This window comes from Echiichthys vipera, assembly GCF_963691815.1.
Source record: "Echiichthys vipera genome assembly, chromosome: 9".
NCBI lineage: Eukaryota > Metazoa > Chordata > Actinopteri > Perciformes > Trachinidae > Echiichthys > Echiichthys vipera.
In genome coordinates, this window is record NC_139834.1 from 6488499 (window position 1) to 6514661 (window position 26163).

At 41.5% G+C, this 26163-nt stretch overlaps 1 protein-coding gene across 1 annotated transcript in view; it reads left to right on the forward strand.

The window, feature by feature from the left end:
- tshz2 (teashirt zinc finger homeobox 2) overlaps positions 1 to 22937 on the forward strand; it is a 42072-nt gene extending 19135 nt beyond the window's left edge. The window contains exon 2 of the mRNA XM_083920153.1: positions 19229 to 22937. Within this exon, the coding sequence (XP_083776279.1) occupies positions 19229 to 22272 (3044 nt within the window). The 3' untranslated portion in view covers positions 22273 to 22937. The remainder of the gene's footprint in view (positions 1 to 19228) is intronic.
- Positions 22938 to 26163: the final 3226 nt, after the last annotated feature.

Genomic DNA, 26163 nt, shown 5'->3' on the forward strand with positions numbered 1-26163 from the left:
GAAAAGAGTCCAGCTCCTAATGGGGAGACAGGGAAATGATACGTCATTATTACAGGAATGCTGTTTTTATCCACTCTTCTCATAAGCGTATGTGTTTCTTCTTCCCCCTGCTTGGATTTTTACATCGAGTTTAGTATCTTAACTTCGTGTTTGTCTCATTGTTTGTCTTCTTGCAAATCGGTCTCGTACACTGGATAAACATTTATAGTGTTTATTCATCAGATGGGTAATTTTCTCTGAATTAGTATTCAAGTGCAGTTTCTTATGTTGTTATAAAGGTGTCTCTCTTAACTGTTTTCTCCTCAAATGATATCATGTTTGGTCTAATTTGTACTTTAAAGACATTTTCCAAACTTCTTTCAGTCCGTTTTTATCTGATTTCCGAAAGGTTATCTATCTGCATTTATCCTAACTGACTACTAGAAATGAGTAATGAAGAATCGCAGTGAATGTAATTTAAAAGTAATGGGAGACCTGTTAAGCAATAGGCACAATAATGAGTCATCCCGTCTATAAACTGCACCTTTAATCCCAGCACATTTTTCTCAGTCAGGCTGCATTCTTAATTTTCGGCAGTGTAATATGAACAGCTCGTAGTTGAAATCTCACTTTTTTCCCCTTTTTCCTTTCATGTGCAGAGACAGAATCTGAACCCGTAAGAATCTAATATACTGAGCCCAGTATAGTGCATCCTATAAATTGATTTTGACCCAGCCTTTGAACAAAAGGAACACTGTTGCATTGCCATCCAAACGGCTGATGCCACTCCCTCTTTGGCTCACACTGAATACTCTCCTTTAATAGTGTGATGGGTGGTAGCTGCCTGACAAAAAAAGTGGCTTATTTAGTTGGTTGAGGAGAGGTAGGCAGAGCGAGGTTGGGGTTTCTGTGACTGGCACCGATCAATCACTCTTTGAGGGGAAGCTAATGAAGCAGGCTATGGTTTATTAAAGGGTTAGTAGAGAAAAGATTACTGCGGGGGCCTCAGCTTCCCAGAAGCCCAGGGAAGGGCCGCTACAGTGCACGTCTACTGGTTAGGGGCTAGCCATAAAGCAATCAAGGTGTTTGCTCTAAGCTGACACCTCGGCGTGGATACAGATAGCTTTCAAATCGGTCTTTTTTTGGCCAAAGTGAAGGAGAAAATCAGCAACAAAGAAGGCTGCGGTTGTAGAGATGCAGATTTACAGTTGGATGTCAGCTTGATGACTACAAACTCCTCTCTTTCACAATATTTGACCACTGCAAGATCGCTCTTGTTTTTGCAACACAATCCTGATTTTAAAGCTATCGTGTGAAGTCTGTAAAATAACCTTATTCTGAAAAAAAATATGAGCATGTTGAAACCGAGGCACTCTCTGAGACAGTTTGAAAGACAAATGAGTAGCAGGGGAGTGAAAAATGCAAAGCAGATGTTTTTCTCACCGTTTTTAATGGCAGCAAGACATTACTGATGCCATTACAGAGACCTTTTATGGCTTCTTTTAATCCCCTGGCCTGCCTGAGGAAAGAAACCCCTTGTGGTGCAGAGTAGCCTCTTTACTTCACAGCAACAATTTGAACCCATTTTCCAACTCACTTCCCTAATCTGCCACAGGGTTTTACATGGCTTCCCGTGTAATTATTCCACTCTGAAATCAAAGGTAAAGAGGCATTAAAATACACCTCTTAGGTAAACATATGCTGCTCATCACGTAGGGCTTGACTCAAAGTGTCTTTTGTAACAAATAGTTCCAAAATACTGCAGCTTGTGCATCGTCCCCCCCGCTGCAACTTATTTTTGTCGTTTGGTTCACATTTTCCAAACAAAGCCATCATTGATAATAAGATCCAATAAGTACCTTGTAACTCTAGTTCCACGTTCACATTTGGAGTGCTAGATTTACATGCGGTGCAGTGTTCGCTGTCTGCTTCCTGCATCAGACCCAACCTGTAAAGCTCAGAGGAGCACTTACAGGGGTCTGGTTAGGGGCTAAAAATGAGGAGGAGATGAACTATATGGCTCCATCCCACAGTCCAGCCGACAGTATATCAGCGGAATCGCAGTCGCTTGGGCGTGTGTGTGTGAACGCTCTACTCATAAATATCTCCCCCCTCCCCGCTCTCACACCACCCCAAAGGGGCCTCTCTGATGGTGATGGCGAAAGGATGTCGCTGTCTGGGTGATTGAGTGCTGCTGGTCCTGGCCCTGGGCACATCCCTGCGCTCTGAGCCCAAGTGGGAGGCCTACCGCTGAGCGCTGGCCTGAAGGGACTAGCCTGAAGGCGAGCAGCCGCACAGCAGCAGGATGTGCCTCTCCTTCTGTCTCTCTGACACAAGAACACCAACTTTGTGCAACTGCTTCAATCGCTATTAACAGAATAGAAAGTATTAAATCAGCCCAGTATGTTTTTCAGTTCAAACTGTATTTTATGCATCCTTTTCTATATGTTAAATCTGGCCGTATCTGAACTCGCACCCCCATCTCTCTGAGTCTTTGTCAGTCTCACTCACTCACAAATCTGAAATAATCAAGGCGCAGTAATTAGCCTCACTTGCTGCATTGTAATTGGGGGCAGAGGAAGGTTGCTCATTCTATATTTTTTTTCTTCCCCTGTTTGATAATTGCAGACTTTAGCGTGCCCTCTGTTTAATTTTTTTGATCCTCCTAAGCTCGTTCCCATAGAAGCAGATGCTATTTTAATGCAGTGGCTCTTGTGCCTTTCATCAGTCATCAGAAGCTCCAGCGTTTTTGAGTGAGGGGAGAGTTCATTTTGGAAAACCCACTGTCTATTCCCTTTTTGGGTTTCAGCGCCGTCAGCCTTCCCACTGCCTCCACCATGAGAGCCTTGACACTGTCCAGGTCCGTCCTACTTGGCAAGAAGGAGAGCTACAGAGAAAGGCAGAGTTTATTTCCTGTTCTTGTGAATCATATATCAGTACAATTCCCCTCTGTGCTGTTTGGCAACGGCGGAATGACGGGTGTCATTTATCATACGGACTGAAAGAGGCTGTGGGAAAAGGGATTTGAATTCTTCTGGAAGTGTGTGGACTCTCCTTAGTGGTGAATCATTAAACTGAGGAGTTTTTCAACAGGGATATGAGTAACTCCTTGCGCTGGTACTTTGTCCCCCCCATCCCACCCACACCCCACCCCCACCCCCACCCCTTTCACTGGCTGGCTCAATCATTAAATGTCTCAAAAATAAGATTTACTAGTTTTATATAAATTGTGAAGGGACATGGCATTTAACTTGTAATTGGGGATTTTGCTCTGCTGAATCCATTAAGTCGCTCTTCAGTTTTTTTGGTTTGATGCAAGCTCCGTGGTCATGCTTTGCAAGAATTATATTTAAGCTAATTTGAATTTTACAAATTTGATTAACACTGCATTCGTCAGCTTCTTGTTGTTCTGTTAAGTGATGACATTTTCATCTTCACCATACGGTTATTTTTCCACTTTCGGTTATGTTGACTGGTATTTAAGATTGTGCTTTATAAACATTTTGCGTTCCTTTTGGATTTTTTTTTCCTTTTTCTTTTCACTTGTCAGGGACGGTTACTATTTCCCACACTTTGAGTTGGGTGATCAAAGAAAACGACTTTTGATAGTCTGTCACCAGCTCTTCAGCTGCACTGGCAGAAATAAACGTGTCAAGCTTTAACTTATCCTCACAAAAACATACTCCTAACCCCTGCTGCTCTAATTGAGTGTAACTCCCAGAAACCTGTGAACACACATGCAAAACTGAGTAGATCATAAATCAGGCTTCTATAGACAGCCGCTGCCACCCCACCCCTGCCAGAGCCTCCCCAAAGGAACAACTGGTTTCCATGAGCTGGCTGGAAGTCAACCTTCTCTTTATGATATTTTTGTACCCACCATCCGGACTTTTTTTTCTTTTTCTTTTTTTTTTTTTGATATCTGAAAGTTAGTTGAAGTCCTCATCAAATGAAAAGTGTCAATAAGGTATTGTATAGGGAAATGGAGCTCGGTGTGTTTCAGCTGTCAGCAACTGTTAGCTGTCTCTCATGTGCAGATCACAAAGTTAAATGTGCTGTCAGCAAGTCCTCAGCCAGAAATAGACGTGTTGAGGTTAGCCTGAGAAGCACCGCCACCCCCTGCTGCCCAGTAGAATGTGGATCCATCAAACAATGTGAACACATATCATATCTGAGCGTAAAAGGTGTAATGAAGCACATTTTCAGGTTTTCAAGGTGTTGGAATCTGGTATGAAACAAAACGATCCATAGCTACCTTTGGTGTTTCTTTTATATCTGCAAGACTGCATTAATAACACATCTGATGTGATCAAACGACATCAATATTTGAAAATATTTAGCTGTGAGGCTGCAGCTATGTGCAATGTCGAGGTCTGGGCTGCCGTTCCCTCTTGCAGAGAGTTAAATCTTGATGTTTACTGAACCTAAGCTCTTAGTGCGTGACCTCTCCCAGAGGCCCAGAGTCCCGGGCCAGTATCTTGACATGTTAGCCTGCCACCGCCTGCTAAAGAAGAGTGTAGATGCCCCTGAGGTAAATGAAAACATTTGGTTCTTGCCAGACCTGTTCACATCTCAGCTGGGCCACATGAGCTGGCAGGTGACGCGTGTACAGAGGAGAATCGGAGACCGCAGCGGTGGCCTACTTCTTTTCTTCCACACAGGCCACGCAGGCCACAACCCAGAAACACGGATGAATATGTTCTTGGCTCACAGAACGCCATGGTGAAACTGACAAAGACTGACCTGCATCCAGGTGAAATTCAGGCTGTAGCTTCGCCTTCTGATGCTAAGGGATTAGTTTCATTCTGCTTATTGTTCTTCACTGTAATGTATTACGTTTATAAAATCCCCTTGTTAGTGAATTTAAGGGTTCATTCAGCTGTTTTGTTCTGTAATTTTCAGAAATAGACTTGACTTCGTGTCACCATCTCATATCAACATCTGCAATTACCAGACAATCCACATTCAAGTCCCATGGGGAAGTGTGATTGCAATTAAAAGTGTGGGGCAAATGTTAATTAAGTAAACTACTTGAAACTGGAAACAGCAAATGTTTTAAATGTTTTTACTTTTAACCTTGCACTTCTTTTTCATTTCCATTTATATTCACAGCCCAGTGCAAATTACAGTCCAAGTTTTAGAGACAACATCAAGGTTTTATTTTTTATCCTTTTGGTTAAGCACATAAATATGTTATATTCTCTACGATGTATGTGTGCCATTCACCTTTTGAGCCTTATTCACGTTACAGCCATATAATGCTGTTGGTAAATGTCCGGATTTTCTCCACTTGACTTGAAGACTTGTGTTGGATAACACTGCGGTTCATCGGGTTATTAAATCAGAGGGAAAAACAGGCCAACTTCTGGCCATTCTAGTGATTGATGAGCCAAGCTTTATTTGCTGAGGCGGTGTGTTTGTTCCTGTGTAATTGTCTACCAGATGGCTAAGCTAACTGTTCTTAAATGCCTTCAGACCTGCAGGGGTCCTGGGTCTTTACATTTTCCTTGCTAATGACATTATGCCTGCAAACATCTCATAGTTTTTTTTCTTAGCTTTTCTGATCTCTAATGTTCAGGATCAAAATGGCTTTGTGAGGCATTTAGTTCAAATGATTTCCTCTGTTCCATTCTGTTTTTAATTTGTTTCAAAGTAGATGTTTTTGAAATCGCTCTGTTGGTAAACTCCTTTGCAAAAATGAGCCTACTCAAATTTGAAGGGAGATGAGAGGGGGTGGGGGGCTCCTCTCTACCTGTGAGGAGTCAGATTGGAGGAGAAAATGGATCTAGGTGGCAGTGCGAGTCATCAATCACAGCCCCTCAAGGGGAGCTGCAGCTAAAGCTGCTCTGAAGTGCTATCTGTCAGCTGCTCCGATCCAGCCGGGGGACCAGAGAAGGGGCCATATCGCCACCCATCAGCTCATACCCAGCACACAACTGCCATGTAAACATGTGCAGGTGCTCCTGTCAAAATAACCCCTCTCCCAGTTCTCGAGGTCGCACATATTTTCCCAAATGGTCAGTCTGCCTCCTCATTGTGAGGACGGATCCCCCTCCTTTGTGTTTGTTTAGAAAATATCTCCGGACGCTGCAGTTCCTGTAATACGTTCTTTTGTGTTGGGATGTTTATTGTAATCTAAAAGTGAGTGCACTGTTTCCCTCTGCCTTCCCCCGTCCCTCCCATCCCAATCCTGAATAAAGCCACCAAGTGCTTCTCCGCCGATGTCGAGCCGCGTCTGTCGATACCTCTCAAGATGGATAGTTGTTCTGCATGCTTATTGATTCGGCACAGGCCAGAGATATAAGTATCATTTGTCATTTCTGGAATTATTTGGAGTCCTTCTTAAAACCCAGAGTGGGGGGAGATGGCCATGCCTTGGGGGGTTGGTCGTTGGTAGGGGGAGTAGCAAGTTGTCTGGGCTTTGATGAATGACTGCACGGGTTTTTGGTTTTTACTGCGAGCGCCGGGGCCCTTTAGCTGCTATTTGCTTTCACCACGGTCCAAGAAAAACAATGCGATGGGTCCAAGGACTGAGCAGCATCGTCCTGTCATGTAGAGCAACGCAGCAAGCAGGGTGGTCCAGGCAGAAGAGTCAGGAAGGAGGGTGGGCCTTGGACACTACATACTGCTCTTCCAAAAGACCCAGTGGGTTGCGAGCCGTCCTGCTGCTCTGTCGGCCCCAAAACACATGCTATGAATTTGAATATTTAGCATCCAGAATCTACAGTGTAACAACAAACAGATTTTTCTTGCCTTTAATTTTAAAAAAAGGGCATGCAATGAGGAAGCGGTGGAGGGATGTTGGTTCAGTAACAGAAGCTCCCGCGGATCCCTTCTGATTTTGATTATGTCCTGTTTTGGGCATCAGGCCAGCAGCAGAGCTGGCTTCATTACTGTATGGATCATCTTTTAAGACCATTTAAGATCAACGGGAGCTATTGTCCACTAATGACAGAGACTCCGAGAAGTTCATTACACTCAAACCCTTTGATTCATTTAGCTGAACAGTCAGGTTCAGGTTTTTATTGAACTGAATAATCCTTTTTATTTTTTAAGTATGACTTGAAAGTTGAGTCAAAGCAGGGGTTTTTATGGAGTTTGGTGAGGGGAAAAAAGTGTTTAACAGAGGAACATGTTTAACAGCAACAAAAGAGGAGAGAAAAGAAACCTCCGACATGTGAATGACAAGTAATTATTTCCCTTGTCCATCAAATTGTGTTTTGATGCAAGGATGCGATCAAACATGATATTAACAACTTCAAGCCTTCAAATGAAAATGATTCTGAAATCGTGTGAAGCCCGAGTGTGAGCTTTTGTGTTCCTCTGCAGCATGAATCATTCATAAACATGCACATGAACGAACACACACACACACACACACACACACACACACACACACTGAGGTAGGGCAGCCTTTTGCCTGACCAATATCATCGCCACAGCTTTTCAATGCTAGATGACCATTGTGCATTCATTTCCATTTTAGCTTGCCAAAATGTTCTTCTCACAGCAGGAGAGAGATGGAGAGAGAGGGAGCGACAGCTTTGTGTGTCTTTTCAGTGTTTGTCGGTGAATATCGCCATACGCAGCGGGCTGACCGACTGCCCCCAGTCTCCCTGCATAGCCGTCAAACAGGACGGTGCACCGAGCCGGCTGTATTTCCACTTGCCCTTTCTCACATGGGCAGAGGAGGAATCGCTGTATCCCAAATACAAAGAATCGCCTCATTCTGAGCAGTTGCGCTGAATAACCCTTCTACAGTAACAGGGTTATAAAAACCATAAAGTTTGAATAATTAAAAAGAGTTCTGTTTCTAAACTGTGAGTATTCATGTACAGTAAACACATGCTTGCTACAGTATGGCATGAAAGAGGGTCTTTGCATTAGTAGGGCAGTCTTCTCCATTTTGTTTGCCAGAGCAGTGAGAGGACGGACAACAGAGGCCCTGCTTAATCCCTTTGGAGAAGTAGTGCATGAATTGATATATCCTCCTCTCTCTCTCTCTCTCTCTCTCTCTCTCTCCCTCTCTCTCTCTCTCTCTCTCTCCCCGTCTCACTCCCCTCTTGCTAATGTCTTTCCTAGAACTTGAACAAACAGCCTGTGCGTGTAGGACACATAAGACAGATGTTTAGGATTACTTTCACCTCATTGCTCTATTGTGTGCACTTTAAGGGGAGCTCAGCTGATGTGGAATGCCACTCATTCAGCCTCTCTGCTCCTACAGGGTTTCCTCCTGTTTATCAAAGTGCCATCTGCACTCAAGGCGGAACAACAGCACTTTTAAGAGCGGGATGTTGGCAAAATTATTCAATGCCGTTGTTGCAAAGATGCACAGTTTCATGGTTTATTACAGTATTTCTTTTCTTTTTTTTTTTGCATGTCTGGACCTTATTATAGGTTCATAGTGACTTATTCTGCTGTCAGGAGTACATAGAATATTTTTTTCAAAAGCAGTTCAGCAGCATAATTTAGTAAATGTACAGTTATTAGTGTCACAAAGTGTTCTGCGCCATGGTGTTTTTCTGTGTTTAAGAGAGAGAGCTAGTTAATTAACTGTTTGTGTTGAAAGTTATAGCGGTCAGTAAGCAGGGTACACAGTGAAAAGAGGTCCCCTCTCAGAGCTTGCCCCGACCGAAGCACTCTTTGCGGCTGCAGCTTTGTACCAGTTTGTCAGTATATGAAGAATTAATATCATATGGGAAATAAAAATTGGTATACTCTCTAATTTCATATCTTGATCACGATATCACACCATACAGCGTGCTCTCTGGCAATATATAAATCAATAAATAAATAGTTGACATGAAATACACACATGGTAAAACTTGTTTTTGCATACTTCTGTGTGAATTTAATATGTAACAAAAGAACAATACTAGTATTTTATCATTTTAATTAATAACCTTATCAAAGGTATATAAACAGTGGTTTTAAATATATAATTAATTATTGCTTGTTTAGTTTGATTAATGGTGTTTCTGCAGGTTTTTTTTCAATGTATATATTAATATAATTAAGAACTTTATTGTAAAATATAAACTCCAAATATTTCACATCAGTTATTATGTGCTTGTTTTTATGAATTTCGATGATGTTATTGTGTATCACTATATACTGTATATACGATACGATTACACTGAGAGACCATTAATGATCATATTGGATCCGGTATACCACCCAGCACTAAATGCATCTAATCTTCCTCTTTTAATACATTTTTAATGCTGTGTTATAGGTTAAAATCAACATAGTATCCTCTGAAACTGAAGACTATTAGTGTTTAGTTCGTGTGTTTAAATAACCTTACAATCCCTATTTGTTTTCTTCCTTTAAAGAAATAAAGCCGGCCTCTTTCTCCCTGTCTCCCGCTTGACTCCGTTTATGTGTGTGTGTTTACAGATGTAGAAACAAATGGGCCAGACCCACATTGATATTGTTGAGGGGTGACATTATCTTTTAGCAGAGCACTTATCTAATCTGGCTGCTGTGGGAAAGCTGGAGGAAGTGGCTATGGGACAGGGGCCGGGGATACTGCATCTTTAATTACCATTGATATCGCAATAGAGAAGAGAGGGATGGATGAGCGTAGCCGGCGGAGGAGGGAGGGAGGGGGGAGAGGGGGTTTGAGAGAGGGAGAAGACCCGTGTTCACTTTTTAATTAAGGCTCCGTAGTGTAACTCGTCAATGTACATTATTGGAAGAATGAACGTCAATGCCATTGCTTTTTCTCCCCCTCCTTTATCTCTGTCAATGATTCAAAGACATGATTTATGGTTCGTCTCCGTCTTTCAGGATCATCCATCAAGTGCTGGCTCTGCCGCAGCGCCACCCGTTGTAAATCATTCTGAAAGCCTGTCACTCATTTCCATTAACCGTTCCTCTGTCGCTCTGGTCTCCGCCTCCCTCAACCTCCTTTTTTCCTCCCCCCCACCCACCCTCCCCTCACCTCACCTCCACCCCCCTCTCCTCCCCCTCGGTGCACAACCTACAGCCACGCAGGGTATCAGTTCCGTTCCGCTGCTTCGTCCGCCTACCTTCTTTTCAATAAATTAACCACTTTCTCCCATGCAATGAATAAAAAGGCTCTGAACTCATCTTGCAGTCGGCACCTACTCCTCCTCCATTACAGCTGAACACCTTACAAATGTCACGCCGCTGACTCGTGGGCTAAATGAGGATATAGCACAGAGAAAATATTTTTGTTGCACTGACTTTAACAGTGGCAGTATTTGCACAGCTCTGATGTGTTTGCAGTGTGGTATTAATGAACATACATCCTGCACATACAGGGCGCTGCATCTGGTTTTTATTATGTTTCTTTTTATTGTAGGCGACTTGAGGATAATTTACCAAAAATTGAATGCACAATAAAAGCCCTAGGTGAGATAATGTTCGCATTGTTTCTTTTATACATTCATTTTGAGAATTCAACTTTTAACATCTAATGGAAACAATATTATGCCTGTAATTATTCCTTGTAGTAAAAGCACACTAAGTGGGCAGTGCTGCCATTAAATGCTGTGGGTTTTCTGTAAATTCCACCAGTAGTTTAATTCAGACGCTCTAACAAAGCCTGTAGTCTTTAACCAGTTTTATAGAAACAGGTCTTATGAACAGAAATAATTGGCTCAATGGAGTGACTGTCAATCTCTTACAATGGTTGATGTGCCTGCTCTGGGGAGCCCAATTCACTGGCTTCTTTTTTCATTCTAATCAACATCTAGATATCAACAGAGCAGAATACCCACAAACAGCAGAAAGCCTGTTTTGAGGGGAAACTTTCAACTATTGGGTGCCAACACATTTCACTATTTGGGCAGCCATTGTTCTCAGAACGGGCTGTCAAAGTGACAATGCGCACCAGGCAAATCCAGAAGTTTGCACTTTTCAGAAACAGCGGGCCCTAATCATTTTATGGAGGATACTTGACAACAAATTTGCCATTAAAATGAATCTGAATAGGAGGGGTGCGGGGCTGTTTTTAAAACACTTCTGCCTCTCTTACTGTTGCTCGTCTTGTCCCACAGAGCTCCAGGTTTGGCGGGCTTGCTTCTCTCCCTTTATGCTTGCCATGAAGCAGCCTTTGGTCCCCGCTAGAAACTGACAGTACCACGCTTCAGCTGCAAATTCACTCTGTAGCCTCATTGTATTTAATGAAGGGAAAAAGTGGCAATCTACTATTAATGAACTTGGAATGTAAAAAAATGCCTCCCTTTGCTGAAAACTGCATAAAACTGCTTGTACAAGGAAAGCTTTGGCTGGAGCCCATCCAGAATCTAATGAAAGATCCATACAGGGACAGAGCGGGCGGGAAGAGTTAGTGAAATGCAGATTGTTTTAATAGAATACACACAGTCTCTTCCAGCTGCACTATCAGATTCATCAAGGCCTGACCTTGATGGAGGGCTGTTGTTGTATGGGAGGGCCAGTGTTTAGAGTTCATGCAAAGTTTATGATGCAGGGACTGTATGTGCTGTATATACGTCTACTCATCTCAGGGGGAAACTAAATGGAACATGCTGCTACTTTAATATGATATCGTGAAACAACACATTTGATCACATGCAAATAAACCAGCAATTTTATTATTAAAAACAATTAAATCCTATGTTGCCCCTTAGATACGAAATAAAAGTGAATCATCCGATGAAGCAAATGTTTACAGAGCATCAGACAGTGATCGAATTGGAATTGAAAATCTCTTTATGTAGTCGAGTCAGTGGGCATAAAAAACAAATGCGCGTTAGGCAAGTGAAGGCCATCATACCTTTCACTCAGTATCATAAAACTAGAACAAAGGCCTTATGTGTGCAAGGCAGTGGTCCTTTAAACGATGGCCCACTTTCCTCCCTGCTGCCACGCAAACATTCCTGACTGACATTCAATCAGGGAAATTTGAACCAAAGCAAGATGGTCTTTTATTAGTACCGCCCTGTTTGCTCGACTGGTCAGCTCCAATATGCGGAGCGCTTTTGAGTGGCGGGCTGTAAGATGATGGGTTTACTCTCTGATAAGGGTGAATGAGGGGTAAACTGCTATTCTGCAGAAAGGAACCATCAGACCTCATCATGTCGCTCCTGGAGAGCCGTGTCACGGGGCTCTTCAGAAACCAAGTGACAGAGCGGCGCGAGGCTGCTCCCCTCCTGCTAGTGGAGAGTACAGTGGAGCTGCAGCCGCCCTGCTTCTGCTCCTCCAACTGGAACTTTGTATCAGTCAGGGCAGAAAAAGATCATCTATATTCTGACAAATATACACTGAGGCTTTTAAGCCTCTTCAGATGTAACATTATCCTACATGCTCGCCAAACTTGTTTGTATTTACCTTTCCTTGTTAGCAGAAGAGGACAAATAGGAGACAAGTGAGTCTTTGTACAGTATTTCCAACGGCTCATACAAAACAGCCACAGTACGACTTTTTCAGCAGCCAGAGGTTTGTTCTCCAAAATTACAACAAAAACAAATCCATATTTTCTCACTTATCTTTTATGGCGTCTAGCCACGCTGATAGTTTTGTATTTTTTTTGCCAAGAATTTGAGAGATCTGTTGCCTCTTCAGGAGAGAGGAATTTTGTTTGGAGCTCACACATTTGCAGTAAAAAGTATTCAGACCGTTAACGTCAATCAAAGTAGAAATACTACAATATAACTAAAATTCCTGTTGTATCAACAAAAAGTATCAAAAGGTAAATTTACACATTATGTAGAATGGCTCCTGTCAGTGTTTATATGTATATTATTAGATTATTGGGACATCATTATAGCTGTAAACAGTGCTTTAATGTTGTAGTTAAGATAAGATAAGTTAACACTTTATTGTCTGTTTGCACAGAAACATTGTTCTCCAACAATTCTACAATTATACATGAAGAGATGAGACAACAACATTCAAAGCATGAACAAAAATCAATAGTCAAGTATTTCAGTCACACAAGAGTATACAATATAGGATATACCATAGTTATTTCATATAGCTATATGCTGATATATATATCAGCATATAGCATATATATATATATATATATATATATATATATATATATATATAGTACAAAATATACAGTATTGAGATATTAAATTAACTGTATCGGGATAGAAGATATTTCATAAACAATGTGAAAAGTAACTTCTTGTTACTGTCAAATTAATGTGGTTAAAAGTCAAATAGGAAATAGTCAAATCAAGTAGATGAGTAGAATTAACTCAAATGTGTATTTAAGTACTAAAGTTATTTCCACCACTGCAGATCCAAATGTGGACAAATAAAACCAAAAGTATCTGCATGTTTATATATAAACACACACTGGTCATTTTATTAGCTTAACAATGTATTACAATCTGAAACAACTTTTAATTCAACATTGATGGACATGATAATGTTCAGTTATGGCTCAGACTTTTCAGAGATGTTTCACTTCAGTTATAGAATATGTGTATAGATATGTAGTTTAAAATAAACTTTATTGTCCAGGCGAGGCATGAAAACAGTCTTTGTTCTCACCTAGAAAAATATACACACAAAACACGTCATATGAACGGAACAAAGATCAGTCAACTGTACAGCAGTCATTGCATTCATACCCATGGTGTACAGCCCACACTTACTAAGTTACTGAGGTCATTGCTTGGGACAAAGGAACCCTGATAGATCTTTGTTTTTATAGAATCATAATTATATGTCTATTATTGAGGGCGTATTAAGCAAAGAGAAGGGAAGGGAAGCCATTGTACTGGATTGTATTAGATTGCGTACCTATTAGATAGGTGTACCTAATAAAATCACCACAGAGTGCATGTCTTTTATAATTTGGGCGAACCAGCCCTATAAAAATATGTCCCAACCTAAGACTGGTTCAATCCACGTTTATAATAATATCTTGTGCACAGTATCCACCTGTTTGTGTTGCCGGTGTGGTAAAGGTCTATAAGACAGGATGTTATGTGTATAATTGTCTGTGCCGGTGCTGATGAGGGACCCTTTGGTGAGATGCAACACCAGGCAACTGCATGTGATGCGGCGGCTGTGGCATGTTCAAAGTGATGACTTAGGTGCTGGAGTGCAGATTGCAATGCTCTCCCACCGCTCACTTCCAATTAGGCAGCGGGCCGACTGATGCGTCTCGGAGCAGAAGCTTCTAGTAGGCATCAAAAGGAGCGCCGTCGCTCGGTGACATCACGGAGGGGAAGGGGCTCCCGGAGCTTCAGGCAGGGCAATCTGATGTGGCTCAGTAAATATCATGATTAGCGCCCGTGCAAAGACAGACTTTTAGAAAATTCCCACATTCGTATCTCGACACAAAAATACCCCAATAGCTCAGACTAAACACACTCAGGGGCTGTGCAGCTCAGACGGTATTTTCTCGTGTCTATTGTGTGTTGATTGTGCATTCCAAAGTTCTCTGTGTTTTTAGTTAACAGAATGATGGTTGTATAAACATTTTTGATTAATTGCCATAATTATTGTGATCATTTTTGCCCAAATGAACAGCCAGATGGCAGGATATGGTGTCATATTTGCGATCCTATCATTAATCTGGCTCTAGGTCCATCTGAGCACATTGTGCCGTTTGCTGTGTTCACAATCTGTCCTCAAGTTGTCCATGTCTTTTTTTTTTTGAGCTGCGAGTTTCTATTTGATTATATTAGACTATAAAATATTAAAGTAGAGGGTGTATGAAAGCAAGGCATTTATCTGCATGAATAGCTTGTGTTTAGTGAAGTACATAATGCGCTTTAAGTAACATCTCCTTCATGCATACAAAAATTAACATGAGTGCTTCCCTCTCTCAGAAAGATCTGACAAAACCACTTTGCGGGGGTTCATGGCTGCTTTTAAACCCACTTTTCATCATCTAACCTATAGTTTGTCCTTTCTGTTTATTATCAGAATGTGTCCCACAATACAGTTGATAACAATGCAATGATTTAGACTCTGTTACAGTGTGTTTGCATAGTTAAGGGTGTCATTTAAATGGGTTGAAATGAAACAATGGAGCAGGTGGGAGCTAATGACACATTCCTATTTAAAAGCAAGTCAAAAACTATTCAATTCCATGATATCAATTAACCTCCAGACAAAGTTTGTCAAAGGGAACAGTCTGAATGTGATTGTTTTCTCTGTACTCTGCAGTGTCCTTGGGCTCGAGGAGACTGTTTCTTGACAGGGAACAATGAAGAGAGAGGTGTTTACAGATCTTTACAGATGGCTCCGGGGCTCAGAATTAGCTCTTCACCATTTCTCGTGTGATTCAGTTCCGACTTAACTTCAGATGTGTCATCAAGACTATCATCAGGATGTATGACAATGTTTCCGTTTGATCTTGACGTGCACCGCTCAACGAGTTAGTCAGATATCACTGTCAAATATTAAACCTCATGACATGTGTGTCTCATTCTAATGATAGCTCACTGAAGAAATCACAATCATCATTTTAGAGACATGCCATCCTGTTTCCAACAATGCAAAAAAAGCTTCACAACTTTTGTACAGCGAGTACTTTTTGACTGACATTTCACACCTATTTATAATAACAGATGAGCGCGGTGACTTAGTGGTTTTAAATGTACAGACACAATTAATTGGGGGCATTGCTTACATTTGTGTGAAAACAGGGAGGAGAAAAACAGATGATAGTTGATAGCTCAGACAGTCTGGAGATTGCTCAGTGATCCTGACCTGCGTTGTTAGCGTGTTCTCAGCCTATCCAGCAGGCCTCCTCCTTTTCCTTTTTTTCTCTTTACATGGCATAAATCCAGGAGATGAAAATGTCATGGAGCAGGTTCATTTTGCAAAGAGGTTTTGATTGCCATGTGCGTGTAATTGATTGTTCCAAGGACAGGGGGAAATCTAGAAATGTCATAACAGTCCTACTTAGGTTGGTCCCACCACAAGGCAATCAATGAGAAGTAAAAAGAGATATTGATTTGCGAGCAGCAAAAACTGTAGCTTGAGACAACCGGAGAGCGCTGGGGAAAGTGGCACAGACGTGCAGACCTGTCACTGGCACCTATGAATTACCCAATCTTCTCTGAAGATAGTGTTACCTCGGATACTCACTAAGTCCTGCGCTGGGTATTGCAGCTGTCCATTAGCTAAGCTCCTCAGGCTGCTAACTCTCTCTGGCTTGTCAGATTGATGAAGGAAATGTTGACCTTCCAAGGGATAAATGTTGATGTTCTCAAATTTACAAAAGTTTCTACTGGCATGTTAACATTGGAAACAGAATGCCCTTTTTACAGCTGGCACACACATTTCTAAAAATGACTGACACATTTTGAATAGACTCACTTACACAAGGCAGAGGGGATTGTGCTCTATGAAGATACTAATGCTTAAGTTGTAAATATATTGTCATGTAAGCCTTTAGCACCAATCCAGTTGGACAGCAGGTTGACATGGATGTTGCAGTGAACGTAATCTACTATTTCCTTTAGCTGGTTTCTCTAGATGTAAGGGGAAGAAGCCTTTTGGCTCAGAAAGCCACTGCTGCTTCTCTAAATCCAGGCCTTGCTATGCCAAGAGTCTGCTCTAACGGATAAAGGTTATAAACACCTCAACTGCCTGATTTATGATGGACACCTCAGGATTTTTGACCTTTGCATATCTCTGTCTGAAGATATAAATTTGTAGTGACACAGATTGGAGGCTTTACAGCAGTTTATGACATGCTAAATCTCAGGCAGGGCATGCCAGCCTCTTGTTTTGTAAGGCTAGTTAGGCCGGGAGTTGCTTTGCTTGGACTCCCAGACAACATTTTCAGAGCAGCAATTTCCTTCTTTTTTTTCTTCTAAGAAAAAATGGGCCTGAAAATAAGCAATTGCTGCTCTTCACTACACGATGACGCACCCCTCCTGAAACTTTGTATAACAATGTTTGATGAGGCGTATCTGCAGCTTTTTCTTGACAAACTTAATAATAACATCATTTTATGACCTTTTTGGAGGTGTTGTCTGTCGTCCTAGCATTGTCCTTGAATTTGATCTTGTATGAGAGAGTAATGCAGCTCTGCGTGGCGGCAGTATTGTGGTAGACCAAGAGCTGGCAAAGCACGGTTACAAATGGGGTGAGAAGCAGAGTTAGACATGCGGGTTTCTTGGAATGATCCCTGCCAGAAGGTTAATTGGTGCCTCTGGATGTCTGCTACTTAGGGCATCTGATAGAAAGGCGTAGAACAGCAGGAAAGGCAGCTGTTAATCTCTGTCAATTTCATCCTCATATACCACGATAAAATGCAAACATTCACATTAAAACTGACATAACTGCTTTTAAGTGGTTATTGCCAGGAAAACGATACTCTGTCTTTGTGAAACGCACATTTCCTAAAAATAAAGTGAAACTTAACTGTGTGTATTGCTGAATTTTAAGCTACATAAAATATGCAGGAAGTAGCCTTTACAGTACCCGATGGTGCAGAGCCAGTTCTATTAAAACATGGCTGGACTAGAAAACTGCTCATCTCCCCACTTTGGTGTACGCTCTTCCCAGTCCTTCAGTTTTAGTGACGACTTTGAAGAGAGAGGACATCAACTTGGAGCTTGTCATAGCCATTGGTGTTCTCCTTTACTGTGAATACTATATATAAGACTATAAATAAAACATACCTCTGTGCTCTTGACAACTCTCTCCCATAGCATCAAGGGTGTTTTGGAGGCCATCACCGATCTCGGTTGGCCAATCAAAACATCTCTCTTGCGGTGGATCAAGGTCACAGCACATTGGGGCTCTTGGGTGTGTGTGTGTGTGTGCGCGTGCGCGTGCGCGTGCGTGTGCAGGCCCTTGTTCACGAGGCCCCATTCTCTATGTTTGTTTTGAAAGTCCGAATCCCATCTCCATCCATTAGCTGGCAGGCAATTCACCTCCAGGGTTTCTCTTGAGGCACTTGTGAAATATTGATAATAAAAAAAGTCTTATTTTCAGGAGGCAAAAGAAGGAAGACATTCTATGGGCCGCCCAGTGTGGGACTCCTGAGTGCTCTGCTTCAGTCATTCCCCTCATGGAGTGCCCTCTATTCAGAAGAGAAATATTAACCACATGAAATGCATAAGTGCCTGGACAGGGCTGTTATGTCCTATTCATATTTAACTCAGAGCACATCTGCCACGTCTCTCCCAAAATGCACATTTTCCAGCATGACTATGAGGCGGAAAATATCTCTGATATGTGACAACACTGACAAACTGCATTTATTGCAGGATGCCTTCAAAAGATATGCAAACATTGGTTGCGATATTGTTGTGTGGGTTTAGAGTTTAAATAATCTGGAATGGTTATTGTCGTAAAGGACACTTTAATCTTCTGGGGCTGTGTTCATATAATGTCGAGCAGACCCTGCAGCCATGTGAAAACCCCCTCTATGCTGAGTCAGAGTTTCCACTAATTGGATGATGGGAAATATGTCAATTAGAAAAACTGTTGTTTAATTATCTGTTAATTGAAGCAATAATGTTTGTGCTCTATGAGTTGGGAGAATGAACAGGTGAATAATGAAAGAAGTAATTGCTGTTTATGAGACTGTCAGGGAAAATATAATGACGTGACAGATTGCCTGTAATTTTTAGATTTTTTATTTCATTTTCCAGTTTTAACCCTGATAATTCAGTCAACTTTTCCATCAGCATGATCAACATTTTTATCAGCATTCACATTTGCAACATGTCCTCTGAAGTTATGTTTTCTTCAATTGAGCCTTTTGATTTATTGATAGAGCAATTAACTTAAATTGGACATTAAAATATCTGGGTTTATGTTAAAACATTCCTTACTCATGGCTTCAGGGAACCTAAGATGTTATCCAGAACAGAAGGCTTACATCTTCATTGCAGTTTTGAAGCGTCCATAATCACTATGGAAGAGGTCATTTACAATAACGCTTAGCAGTCCCAAGAAGAATCAATTTCCTTTTGTCACTCAGTGGCCAATGATTGTTGTAAACATCTCAACTTGAGGCCAGAAAAACCTTGGACACAGCACTAAGTCAATGGCCTGTCGTGAATCACATGGTGCTGTTACACCAGCAGCAGTCTGTTAGTAAAGACATTATGTCCAGCTATACTCTCCAACCTCCCAAGGCACAAAGCAGCAGCCATCATGTTGCCCTAAATGGCTTCTGTGACTTCTCATGAAAAATTTATACCTGACGCCGCATGTGGATTTTCTCTATTGTACCTGGGAAATTGAATTCATTAAACTGCTGTTACACAGTGTATTCCAATGTCATTAATCTCCATGTCTCTTCCTTTTTTTTTTTTTCTAGTGTACATGCCTGATGAAGACGGTGTACTTCAGGATGTCGTCACTGAGGAAGACGCTGAGAATGACACTCAAACTGAAGAGGAAGGCTCAGAGAAGACCAGCCCCAAAGTGTCTGAGGATAGAGAGCTGGACAGCAAGAGCACCCACACTTACAGCAACCAGAACTCTCCCGTCAGTGTCCTTTCCAATCAAGAGGCCGAGTTGGAGTTGGAGTCACGCCTTAGCGACACCAGTGATAGACTCTCAGACTTCAAAACCTCCTCGCCACCTGAGAGCCAGAAGGATGACAAAAGTCGCAGCTCCAAACATAAAGAAGAAATGGGCGGCAGCTTGGAGAAGATGAGGGCAGCCTATGCAAACTTTCTCTCTGATTCCTACTGGACGGGGATAGGGATGGACTTGAAAATTGGCAAAAACACCAGCAAAGCCAACTGTGACAGCACCAACGGAAGCACCAAGAGCGAGTTTGACTGGCACCAGGATGCACTATCTAAGACCTTGCAGACATTCTCCCCAAAGCCTGCATCCAAACCTAACCTCTTCAGCTCTGTCCACCTGTACAGGCAAACCACCAAACCCTGTGGCTCCGTGTTCACAGGAGCCAGCCGCTTTCGCTGTAAGGATTGTAGCGCCGCTTATGACACTCTTGTGGAGCTGACCGTCCACATGAACAAGAGCGGACACTACCAGGACAACAACCATGGCAAACAGAGTAATTCCTCTGCTTCGTCCTCAAAATCTAGGAAACGAAATTTGCACGATATGGAAGGTAAAGAGGATGCACAAAAAGTTTTAAAGTGCATGTTCTGTGGCCACTCTTTTGACTCACTCCAGGATTTAAGTGTCCATATGATAAAAACTAAGCATTACCAAAAGGTGCCTTTAAAAGAGCCTATCCCAGTTATCACACCCAAATTGTTGCCACCGGCAAAGAAACGGGCCTTTGAAACGGTGAGACCTTGCTCCCCTGACTCTACGACTGGTTTAGCTGGCTACACTGAGGCACAACGGGCCGCCGCCATTTCAAATGCTAACAATAATCGCTACGGCTATCAGAACGGAGCCAGTTACACTTGGCAGTTTGAGACATGCAAGTCTCAGATTCTTAAATGCATGGAGTGTGGAAGCTCCCATGACACCCTTCAGCAACTCACCACACATATGATGGTTACTGGACACTTCATTAAAGTCACAAACTCAGCCTCTAAAAAGGGTAAACAGTTAGCGCTTGACCCCCTGGCCATAGAAAAGATCCAGGGTTTAGCTGAGCCTGCTGCCAGTGACACTGAAGGAGAAAAGGGGTCTCCAAAAAATCCTTCCATCCTGAGCAGTGACAAGGATAGCCAGGGGGAAGGTACATCAGACAAAATGGAAGAAACTGAAGCTAAAGATGACAAGCAAGAGAGTGAGGAGCAAAAGGCAGGCAATGGGGCTTTTAAGTACCCTTATCTCCGTGAGGAGGATCTTGAACAGGACTCAGGAGGAGGAGGGGACATTCTCAAATCTTTAGCCAACACAGTGGCCTCTGCCATCAATAAAGCTCAAACAGGGACACCAAGCTGGAGTGCCTATCCAAGCATTCACGCTGCCTATCAGCTTTCTGGCATCATCAAAAGCGCCCCCCTCTCTGCATCTCCCCCGACTCAGCTAAAGCAGACATTTAACCACAAGCTGAGACCGATCGCCCCAAAGGGGAAGTTGTACCCTGGTGCTGTGGGAGTTGAGGCTCCCCAGGGACAGCATCAAAATGTGGACATCAAAAAAGAAAAGGTTGGCATTAGCGATGGTAAAGAAAGTCAGAATATTAAGTTTGATCTGGCGGAGAATGATGACAGCGATTGTCAGGATGATTCCTCTTCCTCTTCAAAGCTCGATGCAGACTGTTTGAATGAAGGGAGTGAAGCGATCAAAGGGAAGTTGAGCCCAGATTTCTCTGACAGAGGCAAGACACCGAGCCCCTCTGCCAGCAATGGACGCAGCACTACTTCAGAGCCTCTCAGTGACACTCCAACTCTACTCGGCATAAACCCTCTTAGTGCACTGCAGTCAGTTTTGAACAATCATTTGGGCAAAGCAAATAAGCCCAATAATTCAAGAGCAGATAAACTATCTTCTCACACCCAGTCTATTTTTGCTGACATTAACCGTAACAGGGAGAAACCGGCCTTAATGATTGGACACGCTTTGAGAAAAAGGCCTGATAACCCCTTCCTCTTTGTTAATGATGACCAACCAATAGACCTGACGAAATCCAAACACGGCAAGCCAAGTTCCTCCCTACTCCAGCCCTCCACCCCGATGCCACAGAAATATGCTCTGTCTGACATCGCAGATATGGTTAAAGTTCTTCCAAAAGCCACAACGCCAAAACCCTCCATACCATCAAGGATCCCGACGATGAAACTGGAATCGGACGTCAGGCGCTTTGAGGACGTGTCCGCGGAGGTGTACTCCGTCCACAAGCGCAAAGGTAGACAGTCAAACTGGAATCCTCGCCATCTTCTCATCCTGCAAGCTCAGTTTGCCTCCAGCCTCTTTCAGACCTCTGAGGGGAAATACTTACTCTCAGACCTCGGCCCTCAGGAACGGATGCACATCTCCAAGTTCACCGGATTGTCCATGACCACCATAAGCCATTGGTTAGCAAATGTAAAATACCAACTGCGGAAAACCGGAGGGACCAAATTTCTGAAGAGCATGGACACCGGGCACCCAATCTTCTACTGCAATGACTGCGCTTCCCAGTTTAGGTCGCCGCCCGCGTTCATTTCCCATCTGGAATCCCATCTTGGGTTCCAAATCAAAGACATGTGCAAAATGCCGGTAGAGCACCAGACAAAGGTAGAGGAGCCAGAACTGTCCAAGACCCTCAGTGCCAGAGCCACAGAGGCTCTCATCACAGAGGAGGACATTGACTCAAAGTTCAAATGTAAGCTCTGCTGTCGGACATTTGCGAGCAATCACGCAGTCAAACTCCATTTGAGTAAAACCCACAGCAAATCACCCGACAACCATTCACAATATGTGGAAATGGACAAGGAGTAGTTGTTATTTTCATATTATTGTCACTATTATTCCTTTTCTTTTTTATTTTAATACACGGGTCAGATATTTCAACCATTTTTAGCGTTGTGTAGTGCGCATCATTATGACGTTTAAAACATTTCATGGACAGCAAAGACACACTGGTTAGAAATTGTATAAGGAAACACTAAGAGATACTTTTGCACCCTGCTCAAATGCATCACCAGTAATGAAATGTATTACTGCTTGAAGAAACATAATTGCTGATGTTTGCATGCAATAGCCCTGGCTATGACTACTATTTATTTGTATGATATGTCAAGTTTCAATTGTATTTCAAAGACAAAATAATGAACTAATTGTACTTTACAACTTCTGTGATGCAGTACACCTGCATAAATGTGCAGCTGTTTAAACAGGTAGCGTGCCACACGATAACACACATGCAGACCTGTACAGTGTATTGCTATGTAAAGATGTTTTGTGTTGCAATGATAGAAGAGAAAAAAAGCACTTTAATAAATGTTTAATCACCAGTTTAGACTCGGATTCTGTACATGATTCAAAACTAATTAGACGGCTTGAAAAAAAGGATATTTCACGTGTAAATATATTTCAGAAGAAAAGAAAACAGTGTGTGTTTCATGCAACAAGGATAACAGCAAGACAGATGATACCTGTGATACCTGCACCTTTTTTTACTTATTCAAATAAAGAGTTAACATTTCATAACAGCTTGTATATCCATTCTTTTGTTATTATTTCTCTTGAGTTGTTTGCCCACTAAGTTAGCAGCTGGAGTTAGTTTTTTTCAAAGTATTAAGAAATAAAGATGTTCCTGCTCATCACTGATACATATTATACCAACTAATTCTATTTAACATGACATTTTGGAAAGTGTCGGAATCATGTTATTGAATAATTATGTAATTTCTTGCTAATTTCCTAGGAAGTTTCTCAGAAAGGACAAGGTAATTTGGTCCTAATTAGAAAGATAGAAATACTTAAAATTGAAAAATATTACAATACATTTCTAGTTAAATCTAATGAGTCTTTTAGTCTGTGCACAGCAAGGCAGTTGGACATGCAAAAATATACAATTTCAATATATATGGAGCATAAAATTTCCAATAATAATTGAACAATTGATTTATGTTAACTTTTTTATTATTTTTCTGATGATAAATACCAAATTACATCATTTTTTTCAGCAAACTTCTGAGGAGAATATGGAGAAATGATATACGCGTAAAATTAAGCATTACCCAAGTATCTAATATTTCAAAATCTACGAAGAACCTCAGTGTGACAAAGGACATCCTCACACTGTACAGTACACTGCACACCCTTTTTCTACCTTGTGACTTTTAGATATACCTCAAAGATACATCTTCCTGTCAGACTTTATTGCTTTCCTGCGAACGCCGCTGCTGTTGCTGCAAGATGGTATCATAACAATTAAACATATTTCCTCCAGCTCTATTATTTCAAGGCTATTAAAAATAATTGCCTTCTAAATTCATAAACATTTTATGCAATTCATCTCTTTTTCGAGCAATCAAGTCCTCAATTACCTCCACCCATCAAACCTCTGTTTTATAACGGCCAACTGACATTTGATGGCGAATGGGAAAAAGCACATGGGCACTGTGGTGATTTGAATGCTGTGACACCAACTTGCCCCCTATTGTTGGAAATGAGCAGGCAATCACGTTGTTCATCAGATGACTCCTAATGCAGTTAAAGTATTCAGCTATAATTTCTCCCTGCATTTATAATTACTGTCAAAGACCACACACCTCAGTGAGCAGATTAAAGCTATAAATTATTTAGTGCCTTTCTTCGCAGATGGATCTCTGATTTGTCTGTAGGGCCATTATGTTTTAAAGGAGCAACTTATTCTAAACTGAAGCAAGCATTGTCCTTAAGATGCTGCAGAATGCTTTGCAGGGGGGGGGGGGGGGGGGTATTATTGGCTGTTTGTGTTTATTAAATACATTTTAAAGTGAGGCTTTGTACTAACGAGAGGGGGCGTGTCACAGATCTTTTTATTTTTATTGAGCATTTATTTCCACAGCAATTTCCTAGTATGTAGTTACAGATCCTTATTTAGTGCATATACTGTATATATGTATATATATATATATATATATATATATATATATATACATATATACAGTATATAGCACAACCTTGTAGACATTCACCCAAGGCTAATCAAAGACAAATGCTGTCATCAGTGCAATCACAGAAGGAAATGAGTTGTCTCTGACCGTAATTTGCTCTAATAAGTCAAAGTCACTGTGGGAGTTATTGTTAGTACACAAAAATGTTAAATGGCTGTTATCTAAATTTACACTTTATAAGGTTAATATGATTCGTATCATCCGAGCAGCAATCATGTGAAGGTGCATAAACTGCAGTGGGTGGGAAAATCAAAATCAGCGTCTCTGGTTTGTTTTTTTCAAATAAACATAATGCTCTCTAATTGGAATACCTGAGTTATTAAATACCGATATACTTCAGGTAACACATCGCAGGTAATTAGGTGAAATAAACCCATAATTCTTCCCAAGCTTTATATTAATTCATTTTGGATGTTTACATATTAACACAGTTAATCGCACCGTATATCTAACATGTCATGGCTAATTACAGAACACAGTCAGCTTTCACACACACACACACACACACACACACACACACACACACACGCACACACACACACGCACACACGCACACACACACGCACACACACACACACTCTGGTCTTAAACTGATTGATTATGAAAGATGTTGAGCACAGTAACATGCTCATACATGGACACAGTTTATTTGAAAATTGGGAACATGTATTTTTTTTGTTGTAATAATTGGCCAGAACTCAGGGCAGTTAAATGGTGATAAAGCTTGGCTGTACGTGTCCCATCATTATGGTTTATCTGAATAACAAAAAGATAGGAATTATAAGAGATCATTTAGATGAAAGTCAGTTCTCAGGCGTGTTCTGTCAAAGAAATCACTGTAAATGTTTTGAAGCCAATCAGAATCAAGGGCGGCAACTAACAATTGTTTTCATTATCGATTAGTTTGCCGATTATATTCTAGATTAATCAATTAATCTTCTATAATATGTCAGAAAATAGTGAAAAATGACCATCCAAGTTTCAAAGTCCAATGTGATGTCTTTGAATGTCTTGTTTTATCGCTCAAAACCCCAAAGATATTCACTTTAGCATGATCAAAAACAGAAAAATGCAGGAAATCTCCATATTCCAAAAGCTGAAAACTGCATTTTCTGCCATTTGTGAATAAAAAATGACTAACGATTAACAAAATAGCTGGTGATTATCTTTGTGTCGATTGACTAACTGATTAGTCGACTAATCGCTGCAGCTCTATTTTCACCATTGGCAAAATGAATTTAGCTCACTGTGAAATCGTTTTGAAATGTCTCAAACCAAAAAAGCTTCAGAAACGTCTCCTGTCTGAAGTGCTCGGCTAGGAGTTACTTTGTAAAACAGTTCTAATAAGTTCTCATTGCTTGGTTGAGAAATCAAATTATGCATATAAGTACACTTGCATTGCAGACTCAGTGAAACCCCGACCTTAGCAAAATTGACGCCAGCTCGCATTTGCAAATCCTTTGTCAATCTGTCATTAAACATGCTATCAAATAATGATAAGTGTACGCTCCTTGCTCGCAGTGGCGTGCCTCTCCCTGATGCTGATGTGCTGTAATAAGGCAAATGTGCATCAGAATTTTCCTGCTTGGATACACACAAAACATTTACACTGTGCCTGACTTTGCTTCGCCCTGTGCCAGACAAGCATGGATTCTCTGCATCATCCGGCCTGTAAACTGGAGGAGGAGGGGGAGGAGGGTTCAAAATGTTCATCACACAGCAGCGG